Genomic DNA, 21,590 nt, shown 5'->3' on the forward strand with positions numbered 1-21,590 from the left:
TACTTCAAGAAATGTCTCGCATCTCTTCAGCATCACGTGTACATGAGTGGCTGTCACGCTGCCTGCTCTGCCCCTGTCCTCCTCTGGTCCCCGGTCCCGGCACGAGCAGGCACAGCCTCCTTGGTGCTCCCAGCAGTGCCCTGGTTGTGTGAAGCAGTGTTTGACTTGCAGGAATAGTAACATGGCTCAGGGCGGTGAATCCTTGCAGTCTCCTTGGTTCTGATGTTGGGCTAAGAGCGGATGTATTGATGATTCTGCTGGTCCTTAATTGTCACACCTTCTTATGTTTTTTTTTTTTTTCCAGGGACCTCCAGGACCAAAAGGGGAAAAGGTAAAGACTGCCTTAGCACGCGGTTGTTCAGAAACCAGCTGTGTGTCCTTATTCTCCTGTGATCCTTTGAGTTTGGGTTGCCCCAACAGGCCTACATGGCATCGCTGCTGGGTTTGGGACGTGGAGCCGTGGCAGCAGGTTCTTGGGTTGCTTTCAGAAGAGCCCCGGGAAGGGGAGGGCAGAAGGAGCTGCAGAGATGTAGGAGGAAGAAACATGGCCTTAAAGCTTGTCCAAGCTGCAGGGTTTGCGGTTAACTGCTCGAGGGGTAGGGGAGTGGCATACAGCTCTCCTCTTGCTTTCCCCCCAAGAGCAAGGGAGCTGAAAGGCTGCAGGCTCCATCGCTCTGTTTGCATGACATCCTCCCGTGAAATCTGAGCAGCCAGAGCAGCTCATCGCTGTACTGAAAGTGATGTTAGTCCTTGCATATGTAGGACATAAGCAGTTGCTAGGGGAGCCTTAGAGTTGGAAACAATCTGCTATTTCAGATTTATTATCTGTTTCATCGCCTGCCAGGGCAGAATCTTTCCCTATTGTGTTGTCTCGAAGCCTTCTCCTCCCCGGTTTGGAATATGTTAAGCAATAGGACTCTTCCCACTTCCCTTGTGTGCTGCTCCCTCGTCCAGCTGCCCCTGCGTTTGGTCCTTCGCGTTTGAAATTTGAACTCTAATGGCTGACCCTTGCTGTTTTGCCTGACGTGCAGGGTGAAGCAGGGGACATCGGCCCACGGGTAAGTAGTGACACGGCGTCTTGTTTTACTCTCAAATGCGCTTTGGGCTTGGTCACCGCACACATCAAGCCTTTGTGCGGCTTTGTCCTTGCAAACTGGGGCATGGTAACAGTTCTGGAAATGTTTGATTTTGCCATCAGAGCTCTCTGCATTGGTGGTTTTTCTAACTGTGAATGTGGGAAAAGGAAGAGTTGAAGGTCTTCAGGTACCTCTTTGAGTTTCACGGTTACTGGGCCTTCCTATTCCTTATTTCTTCTTCCAGTGTCAGAGACAAACTCCAGGTTTCTCTCGAAGCTGTGCTCCTTTTCTGCGTACGTTGGAGTGCCAACGTGCTGCAGTAAGAGCAGCGTCCCAGGGCAGGGCCCACAGTGCTGTGCAGGATGGAGGTTTGCCTCTCCTCCCGACAGCGTGGTGGGATGCAGGCAACGTCTTGTCTGCCTTTGAAAATAAAGGTTAAGTGACTAGACGATGAGGGAAAACCCTTCTGTCTGCAACACAGAAATTAACGGAGTTCTGTGCAAATGGCCCTCGTGGGGATGAATGAAGCTGAGATTTACCCCAGCGCAGCAGAGTGGGGCCCTGCGAGGTGTGGGGGGATGCATCTGACCCATAGCCCCCGCTGTGACACCACTGATGCTGGCGATGGCAGCGTTAGCACCGAGTGTCCCACGTTGGGATGAGCCAGGAACCTTCGGCACACAGCGCTGGGGGTCCCGAGGCGGTGCTGGTGGTGCGGCTGGGGTCAGGCTGAGCCGGTGCTCCTGTGCCCACAGAAACCCAAGGCGGGGAAATGCTCCGAATGCTGAGGAAAACCCCAGTGCTCAAATTCTTCATCATGTAGCGTGTCCCTCCTACGGTACGATGGCCTCAGAGGCATGAAAGTGGTCTGTTAATTTGTGCACTGTGTGCAAGGAGATCCTAACCCACACGTGGGAAGTGGATGGATAAATCCCAGCCACCACCATCACATCAAACCTGGACCCAAGTCAGGCTCCCAAGGCACAGGAGAGGATTAGGGCCATCCCGTCCAGCCCGAGGATGGGACTTGTCTGATGGGACGAGTCTCGTGCCCCTGGTGAACAATTGCCTTTGCTCAGGCTGAGCAGCTGTGGGACCTGTTGAGGAAGGCAGAGTGATCCGTCCCCTTCCCACGCTGTGATTTGGGAAGAACAAATAGTGATCGTCGGTGGTGGGCTCCTTTGCTTTTTGTTTCATGGTTTGGGGCATCTGCTGGACACTGGGAAGGCTGAGCACTGGCGTCCTATGCCAATGTGCATTTCAGTGAGCTGTAGTGGCCTGTGCAGTGTTAGGACATGATCGCTTCTTAGATACTGCTGGTCTGTGCTTAAAAGGCAAGAAATTTCGGATAATTTAGTCCCCTGCACACTGAGCTGCTCTGGTGCCCAGGTTCTGCTGGAGCTGGAGGCACCCAAGAGCCTGGTGGCTTTCAATGGGATTGCCAGAAACACGGCCAGGACCTCGGTGGTTAACGTCCCGAGATGCCTCGGAGTCATTTCTTGTTTTCCCCTAGAGGCTGTTAAGTGACTTTTTGAAGTTTGCCATTTTCTGAAGCAGCTCCTTGGGTGCATCTGGCACTGTCACCCTCGGGCTTTGAGAGCCCCTAAAATTCCTCGCACAGATTTATTCCCCGCCTGGCTGCGGAGGGGCTCGGTGTATTTGTTCAGCCTTGCAAGTGCCCACCCACGTACTCAGAAGAGGCTTTAAGAGGTGATTCAGCCGCGCAAGGGCGTGAGTTTTTGCTCCTTGGCCGGAGCTGTGGATAACTTCTGCGGGAGGGGGCACCACGCAGGGCTGGTGATTTGCATGGTGCCGGAGGAGATGCTCGCCAGGCTTCAAAGCTCCCACGGTTCGTGCTGCCGGGGAACTTGGGAGCCCAGCTCCTGCCCGCAGCTCCCAGCCCTGCTGCAGGAGGTGTCGGGGGAGAGGCTCGGTCTGGACCCACGTACGTAGGTATCGGCTTCCAAGGTAACATTTGTCCTGCTCTTTAACCTACCGATAAAAATATGTGCTTTTTTCTCCTGATCTGCATTTGTCCAGATTGTGTTTTACTTCTGTTTTACTTTTTTATGTGTTCATGCCTCTTTGCACAAGAATAATAAAAAGTCTCACAAACAACTGGGGAGGAAAAGAGGAGAAACAAGGCTGGCAGAGCCCCGAACGAGTAGGTCTAACAAACAGCGCCTGGCTGTGAAAACAGCTTCCTTTATGTCTCCAGACATTCAGGGTTGGATTGGATATGAAACTTCTCAATACCATCTGGCCCAGATTATTTTTTATTTCTTAATTTAATCTATCTTCTTCCTCCAGTTTCGGTGGTAGCTTTGTTTAGCTGATTTTGAAAGATGTCACAGCAAGTCATCAAATCAACGGGAAGATAAATAACTGTGAACACATCCAGTGCTGCCTCGCTCCTAAATGTTCGTGGCGAGGGGAGATGGAGCTGGGGTGGTGTGTGTCAGCGAACACAAATATTATCATTAGGAATGATAGATTAACGAATAGCACTTGGCGTGCTTTCGGAGGGACCACAGGCAATGGAAGTGAGATGAGGGCAATTAGGAATTAGCTGCTGAATGCGTTGGTGTCTGCGCTGCCTCTGCTTCTGTCCCTCATTAACACCTGCCAGCAGCAGGGACAAAACCCAAAATTACTGCACACGTGAGTGTGCCTCACGCAGATGCTGGAGGGTGGTTTTGGGAGACCTGAGGAAGCGGTTCGCATTGGGCTGTCTTAGGTACTGCGCACTTCAGGGCTTGCAGAGGGTCCTGTGAGGCTGCTGCACGGCCACAGCTGACCAGGGTGGGAAGTGAACACGTGAACGTACCCAACACGCTGGCACAATGCCCGTGGGTCCATTTACAGGTAGAAACAAAGAGTAGATGTCCTCTCTGCGCTGGGGACGAAAGGGGGAGGCAAAGCAGGACGCTGCTGAGGCTGGGAGCGCTGTGCCCTGCTATTCAGGCTGGTGTTTTGCTCTTGAAATCAAACGTATCCTTACACCTCCAAAAGGACTGCTTGTGTAATCCAGACTTGCTCCCTGAGCTGGTTTCAGGGTGACGCTCTGAGTTTATTACCCTAGCTTGGTCAGTGCTGCTCTTACCAACAATTCGGCTGTTTAGACGAAGGATGAGATGGATGAATGTTTGCACATCTGCGCTAGTGGACGTGAAGTGCGTGTGGTAGTAGCATCAGATTCAATGTCTCTCAAGAGAAAAGGGGCTTCAACCTGTCCTTGTCCTTGTATGTTTGGAAGGAGCCCAGGTATGGCTTCGGGCAGCAGAGGAGACACCATGGTGGGAGTGCTGGAGGAGGTCAGGTTAAGGAAAATTCAAGAGAAGACTCATGAGCTTTGCCAAAAACATCTCGGGCACTTTCCTGCTGGGAGGTAGCAGCTGGGCTGGTGGTGGCTCGGGTGACAGTGGCTTGGCTCATGGTTCAGCTGCTCCGCATTTGACCTGGTGTCCAGGCATGTGGCCAAAGTGGCCGGAGCCCGTTGGTTGTGCAGCTTTTGTTCCCAGTGCCTCCATAGCTGCTGGCCACAGAGAAAAGCTTTCACCTCCAGCAGCCCACACGGTGCTTTCCTGCTTGGTGACCGGGGCACCAGTAACATACCAGTGACATACCAGTAACATACCAGTAACGTCAGCCTCTGTGCAGAGCTGCTGCAGGGTTAAACGCTGCCCGGCCACGTGGCTGGAGCGGCTGTACAGCTGGGGGCTGGCGCTCGGGCTGCAGGGGCAAAGGTAGCTCTTTCTCTGTTTTGTACTAAAGGAAAGGTGCTTGTCGAGCTCAGGTTGCAGAGGAGAGCTCAGCAGGTAAAGCATCCTGCAGAGTTCACCACGACAGGCAACGCAGAAAAGTATGGATGCCATCAGAGCAGCTGTGGGTGCCTGCTGCAAAGCTGTCCTGAGGCTGGGCAGGAGGTGGGCTTGCCTGTAGGGTGCGGAGCCCCAGATCGAGTTGTGTTCGTTATTTGACCGTCTGGCTAAACGTTTACAATCTCTTGGCAATTTAGACAAGGTTTTGTTTTTTTTTCCCTTATACACCTTCCAAAATGTTTCTGGAGGACGTGCTCTCCGCTCCCAGGTGGCTTCGCTCCATCCCTTGGGCTTTCCTCTTGCAAGTCCTGAGGATGCACGTGGGGATGGTCGGCGGAAAGGGAGCAAGCAAGAAACATCCTGAGAAAGGAATCTTCCTCCTGCCCCTCTCTAGATAGATACGTGGGAAGGCTAAAAGGCAATAGCAATGACTACTGACGCGGTCTGAATACGTTGGTTTTGCGTCATATAAATCTGAGAGATTTATCTGTGCTTTGCAGGCTGGGGAACAAATCAGCATTCATTTTAAAAAATATTTAAAAATATATAATTTTTGGTCTCAGGAGAAATGCTGGGATATGTCCCTGTGGGTTTTACTGGAAGAATGCTCTGCATTCTGCAGAAAACCCCTGCGGTGGGGAATCCTCCGTGCCCCAGCAGCCCTGAATGTCCTATTGTGCCGTAAGGTCATGAAAAGATATTTGTGTCCCTATTTGTAGCCTCCAGGGTATCCAGAAGGTTAAAACCACCAGGGTTGTCTACCTACATCTTTTCCTCCTTGCATATCAATCAATCACCGAAGTGAAAATGTTGTGTATTTTATGGCCTTTCAAACTCACTCTTCTGCTGTGCTTGCATCTTAAATCCTTGCTCTTTCTCTTCTGCCTTCCACTTTGCTGGGCTAGATGGTTTTTCCCCGCCTCAATCACGGATTTCTGGCTAACGATCAGCTTGTCTTTAGCCGGCGAGTGCTCAAGGTAGACGTATTGAATCTGCCCCCTCTGGTTTGCTGTGCTCCTTTGAGCTGCTTTTGCTCCTTCTTGCTGGCTGATGGCGCACTGCTGCTATTTCACATTGTCGCTGCCACGAGCTACGCTCAGGTGCTTGTTAGGGGCACCCTCGGTGAACCCTGTTAGAATTTAGGGGGAGTTTTGGCAAGGCAAGGAGATGTAAAAGCCGTGGGTTTTCAGCATTTGGCCCGCTGGGGGAAGCGGGGACTTAGCAACAAGTCCCATTAATTGTTCACGGGACAAAGAGCAATGCTGGTATTATAAAACGTATGAAAGTGTACTTGTCTCAATCCTCATACTCTAAATGTGACTTTTTAATGAGGCAAAATTCAGTGGGAGACTCTTTGAGTTGACATAATTGGATGCAGTTTTCAGGGTTTGCAATAGGACTTTTTAAAAATTATGTAAGTGATTTAGGAGCACGGGTCTTGTTGAAAAGCAGTGGGATTGGTGCTGTTAAGTCACTTAAGGACTTCTGAAAATCCCACACTTGTCCCTGATTTGAGGGCGGGCCACATATTAAACGCAGTCCTGTTGCTGCCTCGGTGGTAACCCATCCAGATGTTGCTAAAAGATTTACGAGACGGCCTTTCCGTGAGGATTTGCATTGTGTAGCCACATGGTGGATGTGCCCGGCCCCAGCTCTGGGGCTGGGCTGCGGCGGCCGGCGGTGGGTCGGGAGCCGATAACCGGGCAGCAAAGCCCCTCGTGGTGCCCCCATCCCACGTACCGAGCCTCTGCAAGCACCAGGAGATGGCTGCTGCTTTCTTGCTTTGCATCCCAGTAGGGTGTGAGCTAAGCTGGATGTGAATGTATGACCACGGCTGTATTTAAAGGATACTAAGTGCTGCCTTTTGTGGTGTGGTCCACTAAGCTACGGATGTGTGTGCGTGCTCCGTGCCAGCATGTCGTTGGGTTTGGATTATTTTTGGTACATTGAATCCATGGTTTCCATGCATATGGTCACTGGGCAAGGGCTTAATGAGATAAAACCCTGTTAGAAGGCGTTGAGCAAAATCCTGGTTAAGGAACCAAGCACCGAGGGTTTGAAGCAGCTGCGAGCTTGCTCCCAGCCTTCTGAATTGGCAGCTTAACCCCCCCGGGTGGTGGGGGCCAGGAGAGTGCCCGTGGCCCAGGGATGTAGTGCATGTGTCGTGGGCACCCCACGCCAATGTCAAGCCGCTGGGCCTGTCCGTGCCACTTCATCTCACCATGTCTGTGTGAACTTCTTCCAGGGTGATCAAGGTCGAGAAGGAGCCACTGGCCCCCCTGGTCCGCCAGGACCCCCAGGTGCCCGGGGGCCTCCTGGTGACACAGGAAAGGATGGCCCAAGAGGACCTCCAGGCCCCCCTGTAAGGACCAGAGATGTGCAGCGTGCACGTACCAGGTGGTCCCCACCCCAGTGAGGGAGAGGATAATGACGGGGCATCCCCTTCCCCGGTGCTGCCATCCCACCATCTGGCTCTGGTGGCTGCTCACACCGTGAAGCTTCTGGGGCACGGGGTGAGGGAGCAGGAGGGATTTCCATCTCCAGCTTCAGACCAATGGGCTGGAGCTGGAGCATGTGTTGTGGCCACCGGCCGTAACTCAGAGAGCCCAGCGGGCATTTCTTCCCTTCAGACAACCTCTTGCGAAGCTCCAGATCACTGGCAATTAATTTAATAAAGAAGTAGGCTGCAACGCAATGCTATTGAACATCTTAATCATCACTGGGCATTTTGGGGAATGAGGGATGATGGGTTCAACGTCATCTTTTTTGACTTTTGCAGGGTTTTAAAGGCGACCCAGGAGAGGATGGCCTCATGGTCAGTATTGCCCAGAAGCGTTCGTGGTGCACTGCCCAGAGCACTTGGGCGAGCCCATCTACGTGCCCCTCGCCCCGCGTGCTGTGCCTCAGCCTTTAGCTCCCTGCAGTATTCGGTTACGTGCCGTTGCTTATTGACGCCAAAATTATTATACATAGAGCGCACATGTAAGAAGATATTTATTACTGCTGGGAGCAGAAAGAACTTACAGCTGTATTTATAAGGGAAGATTGCAAATTGGCATCTGTGTCATTTTTTTCATGGGGATTAAAATACTCTTGGAAATGTTTTCCTCCTGTCTTACCCTGTTGTCAAATTAGTATAACCAATCACTTCTACGTTCAACAGGGCGCCAGGGGACCCCCAGGGCCAAAGGTGGGTAGTAAGTTATCTGTCTGATTTTCACAAGAATTCTTGAAATATTTCGGCATGGTGGGGAGGGAATGAACATGCGTATTTCACACTGGAACTGCTCTCACCCATATGGACCAGATACAGAATTTCGGAGGTATTGAACTAGCCATTGCCTTGGAGCTGCAGGCGTCGGTATCAGCGCGTCACCTTCACAAAGCGCGCACTCACTGCTCGTGTTAAAACCTTGAAACGAGGGGGGCTGGAAGGAGCTGGGGGGTAGAAGTCAGCGCGCTCTGGGAATGTGCTTCCTTGTGTTTTGGAGGGATAATGCAGATTGACACAAGCCAAGTATTTTAAATTTACGATTAGTTTTGAGTATCAGCATGATTGGTCTTAGTTTTTGTTATTTCCCTAATCGTCTTTCTATTCTCCGTTTGCTCCTGTTGAAGGGTGAGCCTGGCATGCAAGGGAAGAAGGTAAAACAGCAGTTTTTCTTTGCTTTGTTCAGTGCTAGCCTGGGGAAACCACTTCCAGAGGAAAAGGGGCAGCCGTAGTCCCAGCTGCCTGTAATAGCCCAGTGCTGCCATTCCCTAGGGTTTCTCGCACGTGCTCCACAAAGAGCCACGACTCCATGACCCCAGAGCACAGATGCTCTTGTGCCTTCAGCATGGCTTTCATTACGACAAACAGGCCAGAAGCTGCAATCACATCTGCCCAATAGACAAAGAATGAAATAGCAAATGCCAAACAAAGCAGTAGGTCTGAACCCTTTCACTCAAATAATTCAAGCTCAGCTGAGAAGCTTTTGGAGGACATTACCTCCCAAAAGGCCCTGTGGTGGCTGAGTTTCCTGGGAGGGCCCATGGTGAGGGATGGCCGCACACAATCTCGGTGTGGTCGCTGCTCATGGGCAGGAGAGGGATTTCCCACGCTCTGAAGGACAGATGCTTTGTGTGGCTGGGGTGTTGAACGCTGCAGGAGATGCACGTGGCCAAGCTGTCCACGTTTTCTGCTGTTGGCGCCATCGAGAAGTGAATAAATCACTGCCTTCAGCAGAAGCCAAAGTGCCGACAGGGCCCAGCCCTTCCCTCCCTCTGCCTTGCCCCAAAACAGACATGGCCATGTGCGTTTTGCAGACCAGAATTTCCTTAAAATTTTTCATATCGCTCCAGCAAAATTAACCTCTTGATCACCTACGGGGCAGTTTTAGTTCAGGGGAACAATGAAATATGACACGTGAAACCCAGAAAATCTCCTCCCAGTCTGCTGGTGCTCACAGTGAAGTCCATGAGGATGGGTGGTAGCTTGCAGGAGGCCCTTAGGAGATCAGCGAGTCTCCCCCAAACCCTAAATGGATTAAATACCGAACTGTTTAAGGTGGGAGAACATCTTCCCCAGGGCCACTGTAAGCAGCGCAGTGCCCCATGGCCATGCCTCATCCTGAGGAGCAGGGCTGGGAGGGAGCAGACCACGCTGCAGCCTCCTGGGCTCCGTGCTGCTGCCTTCCCCTGGCCTCCTGCAAACCCGAGTGGGTCTCAGGTCCACCCAAGGCTCGATGGGGGTGAATGAAGTGTTGGATCCTGATGGCACATGTGTACGAGCTCTTTGTGTTTCACTTTATATGTTTTGTCTCCTCAGGGTGATGATGGCATCCCAGGGGAACCAGGGCTTATGGGCTCTAAGGTAGGTTTCTGCTCGTCTATCCAATGTACATGCTTGGCACAGCATCATGGCTGGGGCAAGCTGAGAAGTGCAATTCTGCCTGAACGTGGAAAAATAACAAAAAGCTCAAGAAGAAATGTATAACCCCTCCCTCTGCCTTGGTAGCTCTGCCCAGAAAGCCTCGAGTTTGCAGCTTGTTGGCTGTTGCAGAGATTCGCCATGGAGAGCCTCCTCTTGCAGAAATAATTCAGGCAGCGTTGCTGGTGGTGGCCCAGAGCTGTTGTTCAGGCTGGGAGGAGCCTCCTGGCACTGCGGTTTTGGGGCTAACTCCGCAGCTCGACGTACCACCCACGGCCAGACTGCTAAGGCTGAAAGCTTCGTTTTATCTTGAAAATCCCGCTTTTGGCACATAGGTAACGTGACGCATTTTAGGCTAAAAGCAGAACTTTGATCACTCGTGCACGTAAAGTAAACACGAAGCAAGGACACTACAACCTGGAGAAATCTGTTCTCCGTCCCACCCCTGTACCTCTCACCTGAATTGTTGTGCTTTCAGGGAGAAAAAGGAAGCACAGGCCCCAAGGGAGAGAATGGCACGGACGGCGCGCCAGGACCCAAGGTAAATAAATACCAGTCCACGGGGGAAGCTGGGCGCAGCGCTGTTGAGGCAGCACATTTTAGCTGAGTAGGTGTTAGAAGCCTTTACTTTCTAAAAGCCTCATAAAATGCCAAAAATGAAACAAACCAGGGGGATTTTGAGAAGTATTTTACCTTCTCCTGGCAGCTTAATGAAAGCTGGACGTGGATATGAGAGTTTTTAAAACTCATCTCCTTGAATGTTTTCCATTGAATGGCCTCTCTTTCCCAAGACAGCTAAATCTCTGATCGCATTTTGATCTTCGTGTATCGATTGTTGTGGTATCGCTTCAAAGGTGAGGGTGCTTATGTGCCTTGCTGTTCTCCTGATCTCCGTAGCTGCAAAGAAATGAGCTAAGACAGCCTTGATATGTTAAGTGGTGATGATATAACGTGGACAGCGTTCATGAGCCACTATCCCCCCCCCCCCAGCTGCTTCTTATTTAGTCGGATCTATATCCAGTTGTGCTTTCTGTATCAAACAGCCACGGCTCCTTGTTAGGCACGGGACCGTATAGGATGAAGAAATGCGGGCTTGGATGACCCTTAGCCATTTTTTTCTAAGAAAACATAGTGCCAGTGCTTGTTTGTTCCCCCAGGATCCACCAAAGGGATTTTTTCCTATGAAGAATCTTTGTGTTTATACATTTTATTTTTATTTTTTACTTCTTCAAGGACTTTAATTTGACCAATGTATAGATTTCCATGGGTATGGCAAACAGGCTCTTTCTGAATGCATTTCAGCTTTCCAAAACCTCCCAGCTTTCAAAAAAAAAAATTGGCACAGAATTTTTCCTTAAACTTGCCCTCAGAAATGGTTTAAATGTGTCAGCTGAAGCTTTCCACACACAAAATTCAGCCTAAAGCAAACAGAAACTGCAGCAGAAAGAGCCGGAGCTTGGTCTGCTGGAAGCAGAAAGCGGGGCTGTGCGACGGCACGGCACATCGCGGCCACAGGGCGCTCAGCTCCCTGCACCTTGAGGTGTGTTCCTACTGTCAGCTAGCTCACACTGAGGTTGTTTTACAAAATACATTTGCTCTGAAGTCAGATCTGGTTTTGTTGTTGTTGTTGTTGTGCTTTTATTTTCTGGGAGCAGCAGCTCCTTGTTGGTGCTGTACTTTTTTTTTTTCTTTTTTAATCTAAAACACATCTTGGCATCTCATGCAGTTACAGTAATTTTAAGATAAATATTCCGTATTTTCCTTGGTGTCTCTGAACCAAAAACATGATTTTGATTTTCAGGGTGAACCTGGTGAGAAGGGTGGAATTGGCTCCATCGGACCACGGGTATGGATGTTCAGGATTTTTTTTTCTGTTCCGTGTTGTGTATTTGCCTTAACTCAAGCTCTCCCCCACCTCCTCTTTCTATTTAGCGTGTTGAATAACGTAAGGATCAGTTCTGTGTCAGAAAATACAGATGGTGCACGTTTAAACAAATCATTATGTAGATACCAAATACTGCCACTGAAGACAGCTCTGGGAAATACAGTAAAGCCCCGTTTTCTTACCAGTGCGACCCTCCTGTGACTTTTTGGAAGATGGAAGCTGTGAATAGGGGTACTCAAATAATCGTGTCGATGCACTTCTCAGTTACATTTATAGACTGTTGAGGCTCGGTTGGATGACGGTTACAGTGTCAGTCTAGGAACTGATTAAATTGGTGTCTGTAAGGAGATAACCCCCCAGGCCCCTAGGTGTGGGGTCCTTGCTGTCGTGCTGCCTGCTTCTCAGGTGCTGCAAAAACTAAACTGCATTCGTCCCTGGTTGCAGGGTCCCCCTGGCCTGAAGGGGGAACAGGGCGACACTGTCGTGATTGACTACGATGGCCGGATCCTGGACGCACTCAAGGTGAGCACCGCAGCAGGGCGTGCTGATTGCTGCAGAGTAATGGGAACAGAAGGGGCTGAAAGGCTGCTGAGCACTGCCTGTCAGTGTGCTATTTCTCCTTCCTGAGGTCTCAACACAGAGCCGACCAGGAGGGAAGAGTTTATTCCACCCTGCGTGGGGTTTTCACTGCAAATCACCTCAATGTGGCTTTCTCTGAAGGCAGTGGGAGGATGGGGAGCGGTGCCCAGGCGCTAACCTGCCCCTGCACCCACAGGAAGCAGCACCAAGCCTCATGCTGCCGCTCACATTAGGATGAAAGAAGGCAAATAGAATAAATATTTAATTACAGACACATTTGAGAACCATCCTAATTGTTTTATAACAGGCTGCAGGGATACACAAAGTGATGGTAATTACCGTTTGCCAGATGTCTGCATGGGTTGCTCTGACAGGAGCGTGGCATGTAGCTCTGTGAGTGGAGGTTGGGGATGGAAATCGTTGGAGAAACTCCCCCAGACGTCTGCACATCCCATCTGCTGGGGATCTCTCATGTGCTGCATGTGGACATTGCTGGGGACACGCCACGGAGCGCTGCTAACTTTGTCGTTGCAGTTTTCCTGCTTGCTCCCTGTTTCCAGTGTTTGCACACTTACCATACCTGGGTACAGAGCTTTGAAAAGTGATTGCTTTACACAACTTGCAGTGTGATCAAGTGTAATAGTGTTTGAACACGTACTGAAGGAGAAAAGGTGCTTGGGGGTGTGATACAGGGTTGTTTTTCAGCTGAGAAGCTGTGAGGTTGCTATTTGAGGTTGCTAACTTGAAGTCACAAAATACTTGTTCATCCCAAGGCATTTCGTGCTCTCCATACCTGGCAGAGCAGAGGAAGAACAACATGCTCAGGGGTGCAAGACTTTCCTGCTGCCTTTCCCTGTTGAAATGCACCTCTCCAGCCGGTTATCGCAGTTTCCAGCATGGTGCTTCTCCAAGCCCAGCTGGCTGGAGAGGGCAGAATGCAAACAAGTAAAATAAAAATTGAAAAGCCTGAAGTTGTGAGCACACCTACAGCCCAAAGCATTTTGCCTGCTGCATGTTACCCCCGCCTGGCTCGGGGTGTGTTTTCCTTTGCACAAACATCCTCAGGGCCGGGGGCCCTCGGGCCTGCCTTTGTGCAGCCCTGTGTCTCGGGGACGGCCGCTGTCACCCACTGCCAGAGCTGCTCCGGCACCGAGGGGACCGTGGGCCGTGTTAAAGGTGATGCTGTCATGCTCATGCTTGTTTTGTTTGCTGTTTCAGGGTTCGCCGGGTCCCCCAGGGCCACCAGGCCCACAAGGCGCTCCAGGCCCTAAGGTTAGACCGAGCTCTGCTGCGCGGGCTGTGCCTCCGAGTATGTTCGCTAGCGGCTGTCGTGTAACAAGGCACACACTGCATGCGGGTCTCCAAAAACAGGGCAGGCGATGCTGGCTGTGGGATCTGGGGCTGTGTGCAGTGAAGGAAATGTTCCTCAGTGCTTCCTCTGGCTGAAAAAGCAGGTTTCCACACTGCAGCCACGCTGGGCCTACCCTTCTCTGATCCTTGGCCTCCTCCAGAGGCAGGTGTCCGAGGAACGAATCCACTCCCGGTCCTACGCCTGAGGGGTGAAATCCCAGCCCCTCTGGGACTTGTCACCGGGTGGGAGGCAGAAGGAAACAAAGAAGATGCCTGAGGTGGGGCTGAGGGTGCCTTAGGCCCTGCTGAGCCCGCCTCATGGCAGCGTGCTGCGTGACAGGCCTGTGCCCTGTCACTGTGTCCCTGCAGCACTGCCACTGATTGCCAATAGCCTACAGTCGGTTATAGCTTCCTTAAAACAAAGTTTGAGCTGTGGAAAAGCATGTGTCAGCAGATGAGAAGGGGCAGGATTTTGGTGCTGCTCAATCCAAGCCCAGGTCCCGCTGGGCTGGTGAAGCTGTCATCACCAAACCCTGCCCGTGGTCCTCGCTGTGGCTCCTCAGCCTCGCGGTACTCAACTGATAACCACAGCAGTTGATGCAAGTGACCAGCTCATTTCCTTTCAAAACGCTTTTGTGGGATCATTTCCTGTTTTAATTTACTGTGGGCTCTGCTTCCTTTGTGTTGCTTCAGGGGGAGCTGGGCCTGCCGGGTCCACCTGGGCTAGATGGCGAAAAGGTAGGTGGGCACGGCTGGATCGTTGTGGGAGAGCACTGGGAGCTGAGTTAGGAGTTAACTGGTTGTTCACGGTGCTTGTCCATGTGGAAAGCCAACCTCAGTGTGTCCCAAGAGCAGATGCTCTGCCCCATGGTGTCTGGCTACACCTCCAGGAATTAAATGCCCCCAGCCCCGAGCGCAGATGCTACTCATGTCCACATCTGCCAAGTTAAATGGGCTACTTCTGTGAGCTGTTCATGAGACACTGTTTCAAATTCCAGCATAAACCTTCCAAACCCTAAACTGCTGCATTCCTTGCTTATGGCCAAGTGAAATTCTGCTGTGTCTGCAAAATCAGTATATGCAAGTTTTAATGTTAAAGCATGTTTTCGTGAGTTGATGCTGTATGAAAAACAGCAGAGAGGCAGAAACGGCTTGCTTGTTTTTGTTTTGAAGACCCATGTTTACAGTTTTCTCCAAATTAAGTTGTTTTCTGGAAAATTCTAGGGTCCCAAAGGAGCTAAGGGTGACCAAGGCAGCGCAGGGATCGCGGGACAGAAAGGAGAGACGGGAGAAATGGGCTTATCGGGCCCACCGGTACGTCTGCTGCTTGCTGCTTTAGTGAATTGATCTCTGCAAATGCTTGGTGTGTGCCTGGGTTTTGCTGAGTTGAGCAATGGTTTGTCCACACCACAGCGGAGCTGGAGGATGTGAGAGCTCCGAGCTTCCCTACCTAACGATGCTGATGGTGGCTGAACTCAGAGGGCACGAGGTGGTAGCACTGCTCCCCAGGGATGAACCAGAGCTTTGCCTGAGCAAGGGATGGAGTTCGGGGAAAGATAAATGCATTTTTCTCTTCTTTTTTGGAAGATGCAACACCATCACTGCCAAATTCTTATCTTTCAGGGAGCAGATGGGCCAAAAGGAGACAAAGGAGACACTGGATCGCCGTGTTTGCAGAATAACCATGTAAGACACTGGCACCACGAAGCCTCTTCCGTGACAAGGTGAAGGTGGCAGGCAGGCAGGCCGTCGGTGTAATGGAGAGGAGCAGAAAACAGCCGTTCTCCATGAGAGCTTCGAGTTGCCTATAAATGGGGCTTATTTATTAGGCAAGATCAGGGAATTTTTTTTGGCACTGCAAAGTTGCTTCAGATTTTGCTTTGATGGTTGAGATACTGAATGCCATTGTTATGTTTTGCTCTCCAAACCTGCTGAGCTTTGTGCCGTTTTATAGGCCTTCTGCACTGCTCGTTTTTCACACCTTTTGCTTAAAAGTTGGTGGGTTTTGATCACTTTTTATTAATGACATGAGAATGCTAGTTTCCTTCTGTGTTTTTTAATCAAAAAGGCTGTGTCCTTGTGTCTGTGTGGAAAATAGCCTCTTTGTCCATTTTACAGCTAACAAATGCACCGAGTACCATGGCTGATGCCTCTAATTTCAGAGGCCAGTCTGATTCTCGTGCTTATTAAGATCCATTTATTCATAAATTCTACAGGCATCCCTTTTAGCAGATACCTGAATTGCCTCTATTAAATCAGAGGGCGGCCTACAGCGATCCTGGGCCATGTGAGCTTTTCCTTCCCAACTGCCTGCCTTCTCTGTGCGACCGCGTGCCCAGCCGCGTTAACGTGCTGTTTAATTCCTCCATGCAGATCATCCCAGAGCCAGGACCCCCCGGATTGCCCGGCCCCATGGTAGGACTCGGGGACACGGAGGGTGCGGTAGAGCAGAGCTGCAGCTTCCTTACCCCATGCAATTAGTGAAAGGAGGCTGAGGGCGTTCTGCTCTGTTTAACCACGGTGGGCTGCTGTGAATTTAGGGATTAAAAAATAAATAAAAAAACAGGGAATAGCTACAGCGTGGCTGCTGTCTTTGGAGAGACAGAAGCACCTGATTTCGGAGGGCACATCAGCCTCTAGCAAGGTTGCTTTGCAGCCACGCAGCTTTCTCACAGTGCTGAACCGAGTTACCAGAGCTCTGATACCCTCCTGAGATGATTCTTCAGGGTCTTATTGCTGCATGTGGTGCAGTTCAGCCCCTTTCGGTTTCTTCCCACCAATCTGACATAGAAGAAGCAAATAAACTGCCACCTGTCCTGAAAAAGAACTATTTGGCCGTTGTCAGCCCGTAACTTTAGTGAGAAATGGTTTGGGAAGCAAACTTTGGGGGGTTGTGTTTAAATTCTGCTTTTCAAATGCACCATTGTCTTTCCTGCAGGGTCCTCCAGGAATCCAGGGGCCTAAAGTAAGTCAATAAATGAAATGTCACCCACTGTTTCCAGGCTGCCAGTGCATTATTTGCAGGATCACAAAAGACTGTCAGCTCTGGGGACTGATTTTTTTTGTCGCCGTTTGTGACAAGACATCCCTCGGTTGTGTTGTTCCGCAGTTGGTGTTTTTGAAAATTAGCCATTTTTCCTTCCAAATAGGTTTACGATATTAAATGCTTTCCTTTATGGAGTCCTGATGGCCTGCAGCGCATTTAAGTCTGGGTTTCCAAACCCACAGGCTGAAAGCCTTAGTTTCAACTGCTTAGGGTTTGGTCAAGAGGAAAACATTAACAGCAGCGAGGGTGTGAGCTGATGGAGATGTCCTTGTCCTTGGCTGTCCTCGTTTCAGCTGCATTTTGGGCTGGTGCTGTGGTTTTTATGCTTCCACTGGTCTGCCTTAGGGCACTGTCCTGACCTTTAGCACCAGCTTCTCCCCGAGGGCATTTCTGAGGCCTGGTTGTTGCTTGGCTGACGCCGGTGTTTCATTTCTGCAGGGCTTGGATGGCGTCAAGGGAGAAAAGGGGGACAGCGGCGAGAAGGGGGAGCACGGGGACCCGGGACCGGCTGTGAGTTGTCTTCCCATATCTGACCTCTGTCAATACAAACCTTCCTTACAGCTCCTTTCCTAATGCTGGCTTTATTTCCCTTTTTTTTAGGGTCTCCCTGGTGCCCCCGGGCTCATTGGCTTACCCGGTACCAAAGGAGAGAAGGTAATGCTGTGGGACGGGAGAGGTGGAATTGTGCTGCAATCCTAAAACAGGGGCTGTGCAACCCCTGTCACAGTGGGTCCAGCACAGCAAGGCCAGGGGTTACGGGTGCCATCGTGAACCTGCGGGGCTGCTGTGTGCACTCACTCCAGCATGGCTTCTTTTTTTCCACCTGCAGGGAAAGCCGGGGGAGCCAGGACTAGATGTGAGTATGGAGAGCATTAATTGCCATGTGCAGAAATGTGAACGCGCACGTAAAAGCCATGAAATTGTTTGACATTCTCACAAAAAATATATAGCTAACGTGGTATGGGCTACGTTCCCTTTGTCCATGGAACAATGTCAGTAGACAAGGCTTAATTTGAGCCAGCTGCTGGGCGGCTGCTTCCACCGCACAGCGGTAACCCCACCACACCGCGGTGCCTCTCTGCTGAGCTAGAGGTGCTACAGGAGTTTCCCTTCCCCATTGATGATGTTTGTATTGGATTCAGGAAAACAAAAATGTCCTGTAGACGAAGTACCGTTAGGGTATGTTAAAGCACTAGCTTTCCCAAGGAATCGATGAGATCCAAAGTCAGACAGGACAAATGTGTCGTATCCTTTGCCAGCGGGAGGGCAGCTTGGTTGCAGGGGGTTGCTTCTGTTAACCGGGATGCTGGGGTGTGCACAAAGCTAACTTACAAACCTCTTCTTTTCCCCACCTAAAAATTGTTGTAACAGGGTTTCCCAGGACTCAGAGGAGAGAAAGGAGAAAAGAGTGAAAGAGGGGAGAAGGTGAGTGGGCTATGGCTGTAAGGATGCTCGTGGGGACAAACTGTCCAGGGGCAGGACTGGCTGCTCCTCTCAGGAGGCCGTGCTGGCAGCTCCTGCAGCCCTGGGGTCCCCTCCAGCCCGGCAGCATTTCTTGGCGTATTGCTGTAGGGCCTTTTCTGTGGCAGAAGTATTTGTCTGCAAGCCTGTCCCCCCCCCGCCCCGCAGCCTGCAAACGCTGGAGGAGCTGGAGCTGCCTGACAGCTCTGGGTTGTGAAGAATCGCTAGTTTTGGTTTATAGACCTTGAAACTGGATCTAAGCTAGGGGTTCTGTAATAGGGATCCGTAACTAAAAGGGTGCCCGGCTGGTGGCAGCAGCCAGGAGCTGGTGCTCCAGCCGAGCTGGCAGGGGCTGCCCCAAAGCCCTCGCTGCCAGCTACCAACCTGGTTTCTAATGGAAACCGGTCATTTACTCAGTTTGTTATAAAATTATCTATTAAAATATTTCTACCCAGCTTCAATTGAAGATTTTCATTCATTTAATTGCTCAGTTGAGGTTGCACCAGTGCAGACATCCCTACTCTGCGTGAGACCTGGGGCTCTGCAGCTGCTGTGCAAGTGAAACCGAGGTGTTTTCCCTGCCGGTCACCCCTCCCGTTCCTGATTCTATTTTCCTGTTGTGACAGGGCGAGCGAGGAATCCCAGGGAGAAAAGGAGCCAAAGGGCAGAAGGGGGAACCTGGCCCTCCCGGACTGGATCAGCCCTGCCCCGTGGTACGTCGTTTATTCTGCTCATCCTTGGCGTGCGTGGCAGGGACTGTGAGTGGCTGCGGCTTTGCAGCCAGGGAAAGCGAGGGAGGATTTGGTAGATCTTTATTTCGCAGTAAATCAGAGCAGATGGTTATTGTTTTCTCACTTTTCCTAATGGTTTGTTTTATCTGCACTGCTGGAAGTTCACTGCTCACTGTAAGGGCTCCTCACTGGCCAGATGGGAACAAGCCACAGCAGTAAAAATAAAGAATCTTTGTGCAGAGACCTTCTGATTGTAGACGGGAACAATGGGCTTCAGTAATGCTCTTCAGGAGATAGCGTGCCCTGGTGAAGCTGCCTGCCGAGATTTGAGTACGTTTGCAGTTGGGGAGTAACTTGAGGCACGGGACGGGAGGCGATTCGAAAGCGAGGTCAGCTCTTCATCCCGACATCTCCCACACCGAGCAAGGATGAAGCTGGCTCTAGCTCTCCTGCGTGGGGAAGCGGGTTGGTGTTGATAGCATCTTAATACTGCCAGAGAGATGTGATGTATGAGCTCCTGAGGCTGCCAAAAAGTGCCTCTGGGAGCAGAGACCTCCCGTGTTTCTCAGCCTGAGATAGCAGCTCGTGGCTCAGATCTGTCCTTTCTCAGACACATCCTGGGCCACCGTCACGCAGCATGCAGGCAAAAAGGCTTTCCAGAAACCTTCCTCCAGGGCTGCAGAAGGTGGATTCCTCCACCATGTGTCAACCCTTTGATGTGGCCCAGAATAAAATCTGCACTGAGTATTTGGCCTGGTACAATCTCCCTCCTTTTCATTGCTGCTCTTCATTTAATGACTAAAACCAGAGAGATCCGTCCCCTAAAATGCTTTGAGCTCGCAGGATGAAAGAGTAGTTTGTGTTAACTATTGAACTGAAACTACTCACAGGTGACTCAGCTGCACCTAACCGCAGTGCCAGGCACCTGCTTAAACACACCCCAAAACAAAAAATCCTGTCTCAGTGCGTGGCATTCTTCTCGTGCTGGCCGCACAGCCGTGGCAGCCGAAGCTGCCGTGCAGCTCCTGGACCAGCAGCAGCGTCCCTCACTCAACGTGCTGAATTTTGCCTGGAGTTTGAATGAGAGCTACGATTATTTTGTTTCTGACGGATCACCTTTCTTCGCTTAACATGCTGGATGGTTTAACCCTCATCTTTTTCACTGCTGTTTCAAACGCGAACCTCTGGTCTGCGTACAGGAGATATTTCCCAGATGGGACCGTGTGTGTGTGCGAGCTCCCCACCACCCAGCGCCTGTTGACTCGCTGTGTCATCAGAAACGGATGTGCAAGCTCTGTCAGTGTGCTTTCCCTTCTGCTCACACACTGATGTCTGTTCAGCAGCTCCTGTGGCGCTCTCAGCGAGCAGTTTTGTTTGTTTCTGAACAGGGAGACCGTAGCATTTCGGGCAGCCAAGGGGAGCCGGGCTTGCCAGGCCTGGCCGGGGTGAGCGTGCCCTGCCCGTTGGTACAGTACCTGCTCTTTGCCTTTCTTGCATGGCTTTGTGTGAGCCCTGTCCTGAGAAGTGAACCCTCCAGGAGAGAAAGCAATGCTTTGTTTTGGCACTCGGAGGAGGACACCGATGCATTGTGCCTTCCCATGGTTAAAGTGCCTTCAGACAAGGAGCGAGGGCAATGGCCATACCAGGGGTGCCGACCCTTCCCTATAGCAAATACTGAAATTCAGTTCCCGTTTCTCTCTACCTGTGGCCCAGCCTGGCTCTCCTCGTGCCTGTGCTTCTGCAGCCCTGCACGCCAGGCTCCCGGCTGGGCCTTGAAAGGCTCTCCCCAAGGGTGCTGCGAACCTGCGGAGCAGGGCTGGAGGAGTTCACTGGCACTGAGGCATCAAAAGGGCGTTTGCTGGGGTGTTTGCTGTGTCAGCTCTGTGCTGCAGAGCTGGGGTTGAAGTCCACCGATTATGCAGAGGTTCACGCTCTGCTCTCTGATCCAGAGGGTTCTGCATGACTAGCTAAAAGAGGTCATTGTTTTATTTTCATTTTTTTAACCATAGAAAACGCTGCATGCTAGATGATTTGCAGTTGTCTTCAGAGAAACAAAAGGGCAGTAAGCTGTCTCTCTTTCAAAAAGTTAAATTACTTTCATATGTGTCAAAGAAACCAATTATTAGCAGCAGGCCTGCTCCAGCTCTTCGTATTTACTCCCTGGAGATGTTATATTTACCGAGCATGTCTCGTCTCAGCTACAGAGAACACGGGACCCATCTGTGCTGCCGGTGCAGAAGGGGGCTTCCTCTGCAGGGACCGGTTATCGTGGCACGTGCACGTGTCCCACCCCACGTGTACTGTGGGCTGCCCACGAGTGTCGGCTTTGTCCTCAGTGTGGCCGGGGGCTGCTGGCTTCTCGGCGACTGCTTTGGGTCCAGGAGCGCGAGCGTGAGCCTCGCGCGTGGTTTGGGAAGCGCTCTGTGAGCCGACAAGTCCTTTGGGGATCACAAGAGTGAAACGTGGTAGAAACGTGTGAGGTCTGATGGCCAAAAGAGCATTTGGAGCTCGTGGGAGGGAGAAAGGCCCAGGGCAGCGATCGGCCCTGTGAGGGTCGGTGTGCTGGGGGGGCTCTGACAGCAGCCCGCGGCTTCCCTGGGGGCAACAACTGCTCTGGGTGTTGTCCCCATTAGCTGTCACCCCAGCAACTGATAACTGCACGTGTTGCACGGTTTTTGTCTCTTTTTATCATCATGGACCAAAATATTGACCGGTGTCAGCAGAAATTTGTG

At 51.3% G+C, this 21,590-nt stretch overlaps 1 protein-coding gene across 3 annotated transcripts in view; it reads left to right on the top strand.

Annotated features, from left to right (window-relative positions):
- Positions 1-21,590, top strand: part of COL23A1 (collagen type XXIII alpha 1 chain) — a 165,100-nt gene that overhangs the window by 142,398 nt on the left and 1,112 nt on the right. Inside the window, exons 6-29 of one of the 3 annotated variants that reach the window (XM_035338986.1) lie at positions 305-331; positions 1,032-1,058; positions 5,803-5,874; positions 7,143-7,259; positions 7,677-7,712; positions 8,061-8,087; positions 8,516-8,542; positions 9,705-9,749; positions 10,285-10,347; positions 11,608-11,652; positions 12,136-12,213; positions 12,578-12,601; positions 13,489-13,542; positions 14,314-14,358; positions 14,845-14,934; positions 15,244-15,306; positions 15,994-16,035; positions 16,559-16,585; positions 17,105-17,176; positions 17,267-17,320; positions 17,496-17,522; positions 18,038-18,091; positions 18,754-18,840; positions 20,247-20,324. In XM_035338986.1, coding sequence (XP_035194877.1) covers positions 305-331; positions 1,032-1,058; positions 5,803-5,874; positions 7,143-7,259; positions 7,677-7,712; positions 8,061-8,087; positions 8,516-8,542; positions 9,705-9,749; positions 10,285-10,347; positions 11,608-11,652; positions 12,136-12,213; positions 12,578-12,601; positions 13,489-13,542; positions 14,314-14,358; positions 14,845-14,934; positions 15,244-15,306; positions 15,994-16,035; positions 16,559-16,585; positions 17,105-17,176; positions 17,267-17,320; positions 17,496-17,522; positions 18,038-18,091; positions 18,754-18,840; positions 20,247-20,324 — 1,281 coding nt within the window. The remainder of the gene's footprint in view (positions 1-304; positions 332-1,031; positions 1,059-5,802; positions 5,875-7,142; positions 7,260-7,676; positions 7,713-8,060; positions 8,088-8,515; positions 8,543-9,704; positions 9,750-10,284; positions 10,348-11,607; positions 11,653-12,135; positions 12,214-12,577; positions 12,602-13,488; positions 13,543-14,313; positions 14,359-14,844; positions 14,935-15,243; positions 15,307-15,993; positions 16,036-16,558; positions 16,586-17,104; positions 17,177-17,266; positions 17,321-17,495; positions 17,523-18,037; positions 18,092-18,753; positions 18,841-20,246; positions 20,325-21,590) is intronic. The other 2 variants (XM_035338989.1, XM_035338988.1) reach the window with 2 other exon arrangements.

The sequence above is a fragment of the Oxyura jamaicensis genome, chromosome 13 (assembly GCF_011077185.1).
Source record: "Oxyura jamaicensis isolate SHBP4307 breed ruddy duck chromosome 13, BPBGC_Ojam_1.0, whole genome shotgun sequence".
Taxonomy (NCBI): Eukaryota; Metazoa; Chordata; class Aves; order Anseriformes; family Anatidae; genus Oxyura; species Oxyura jamaicensis.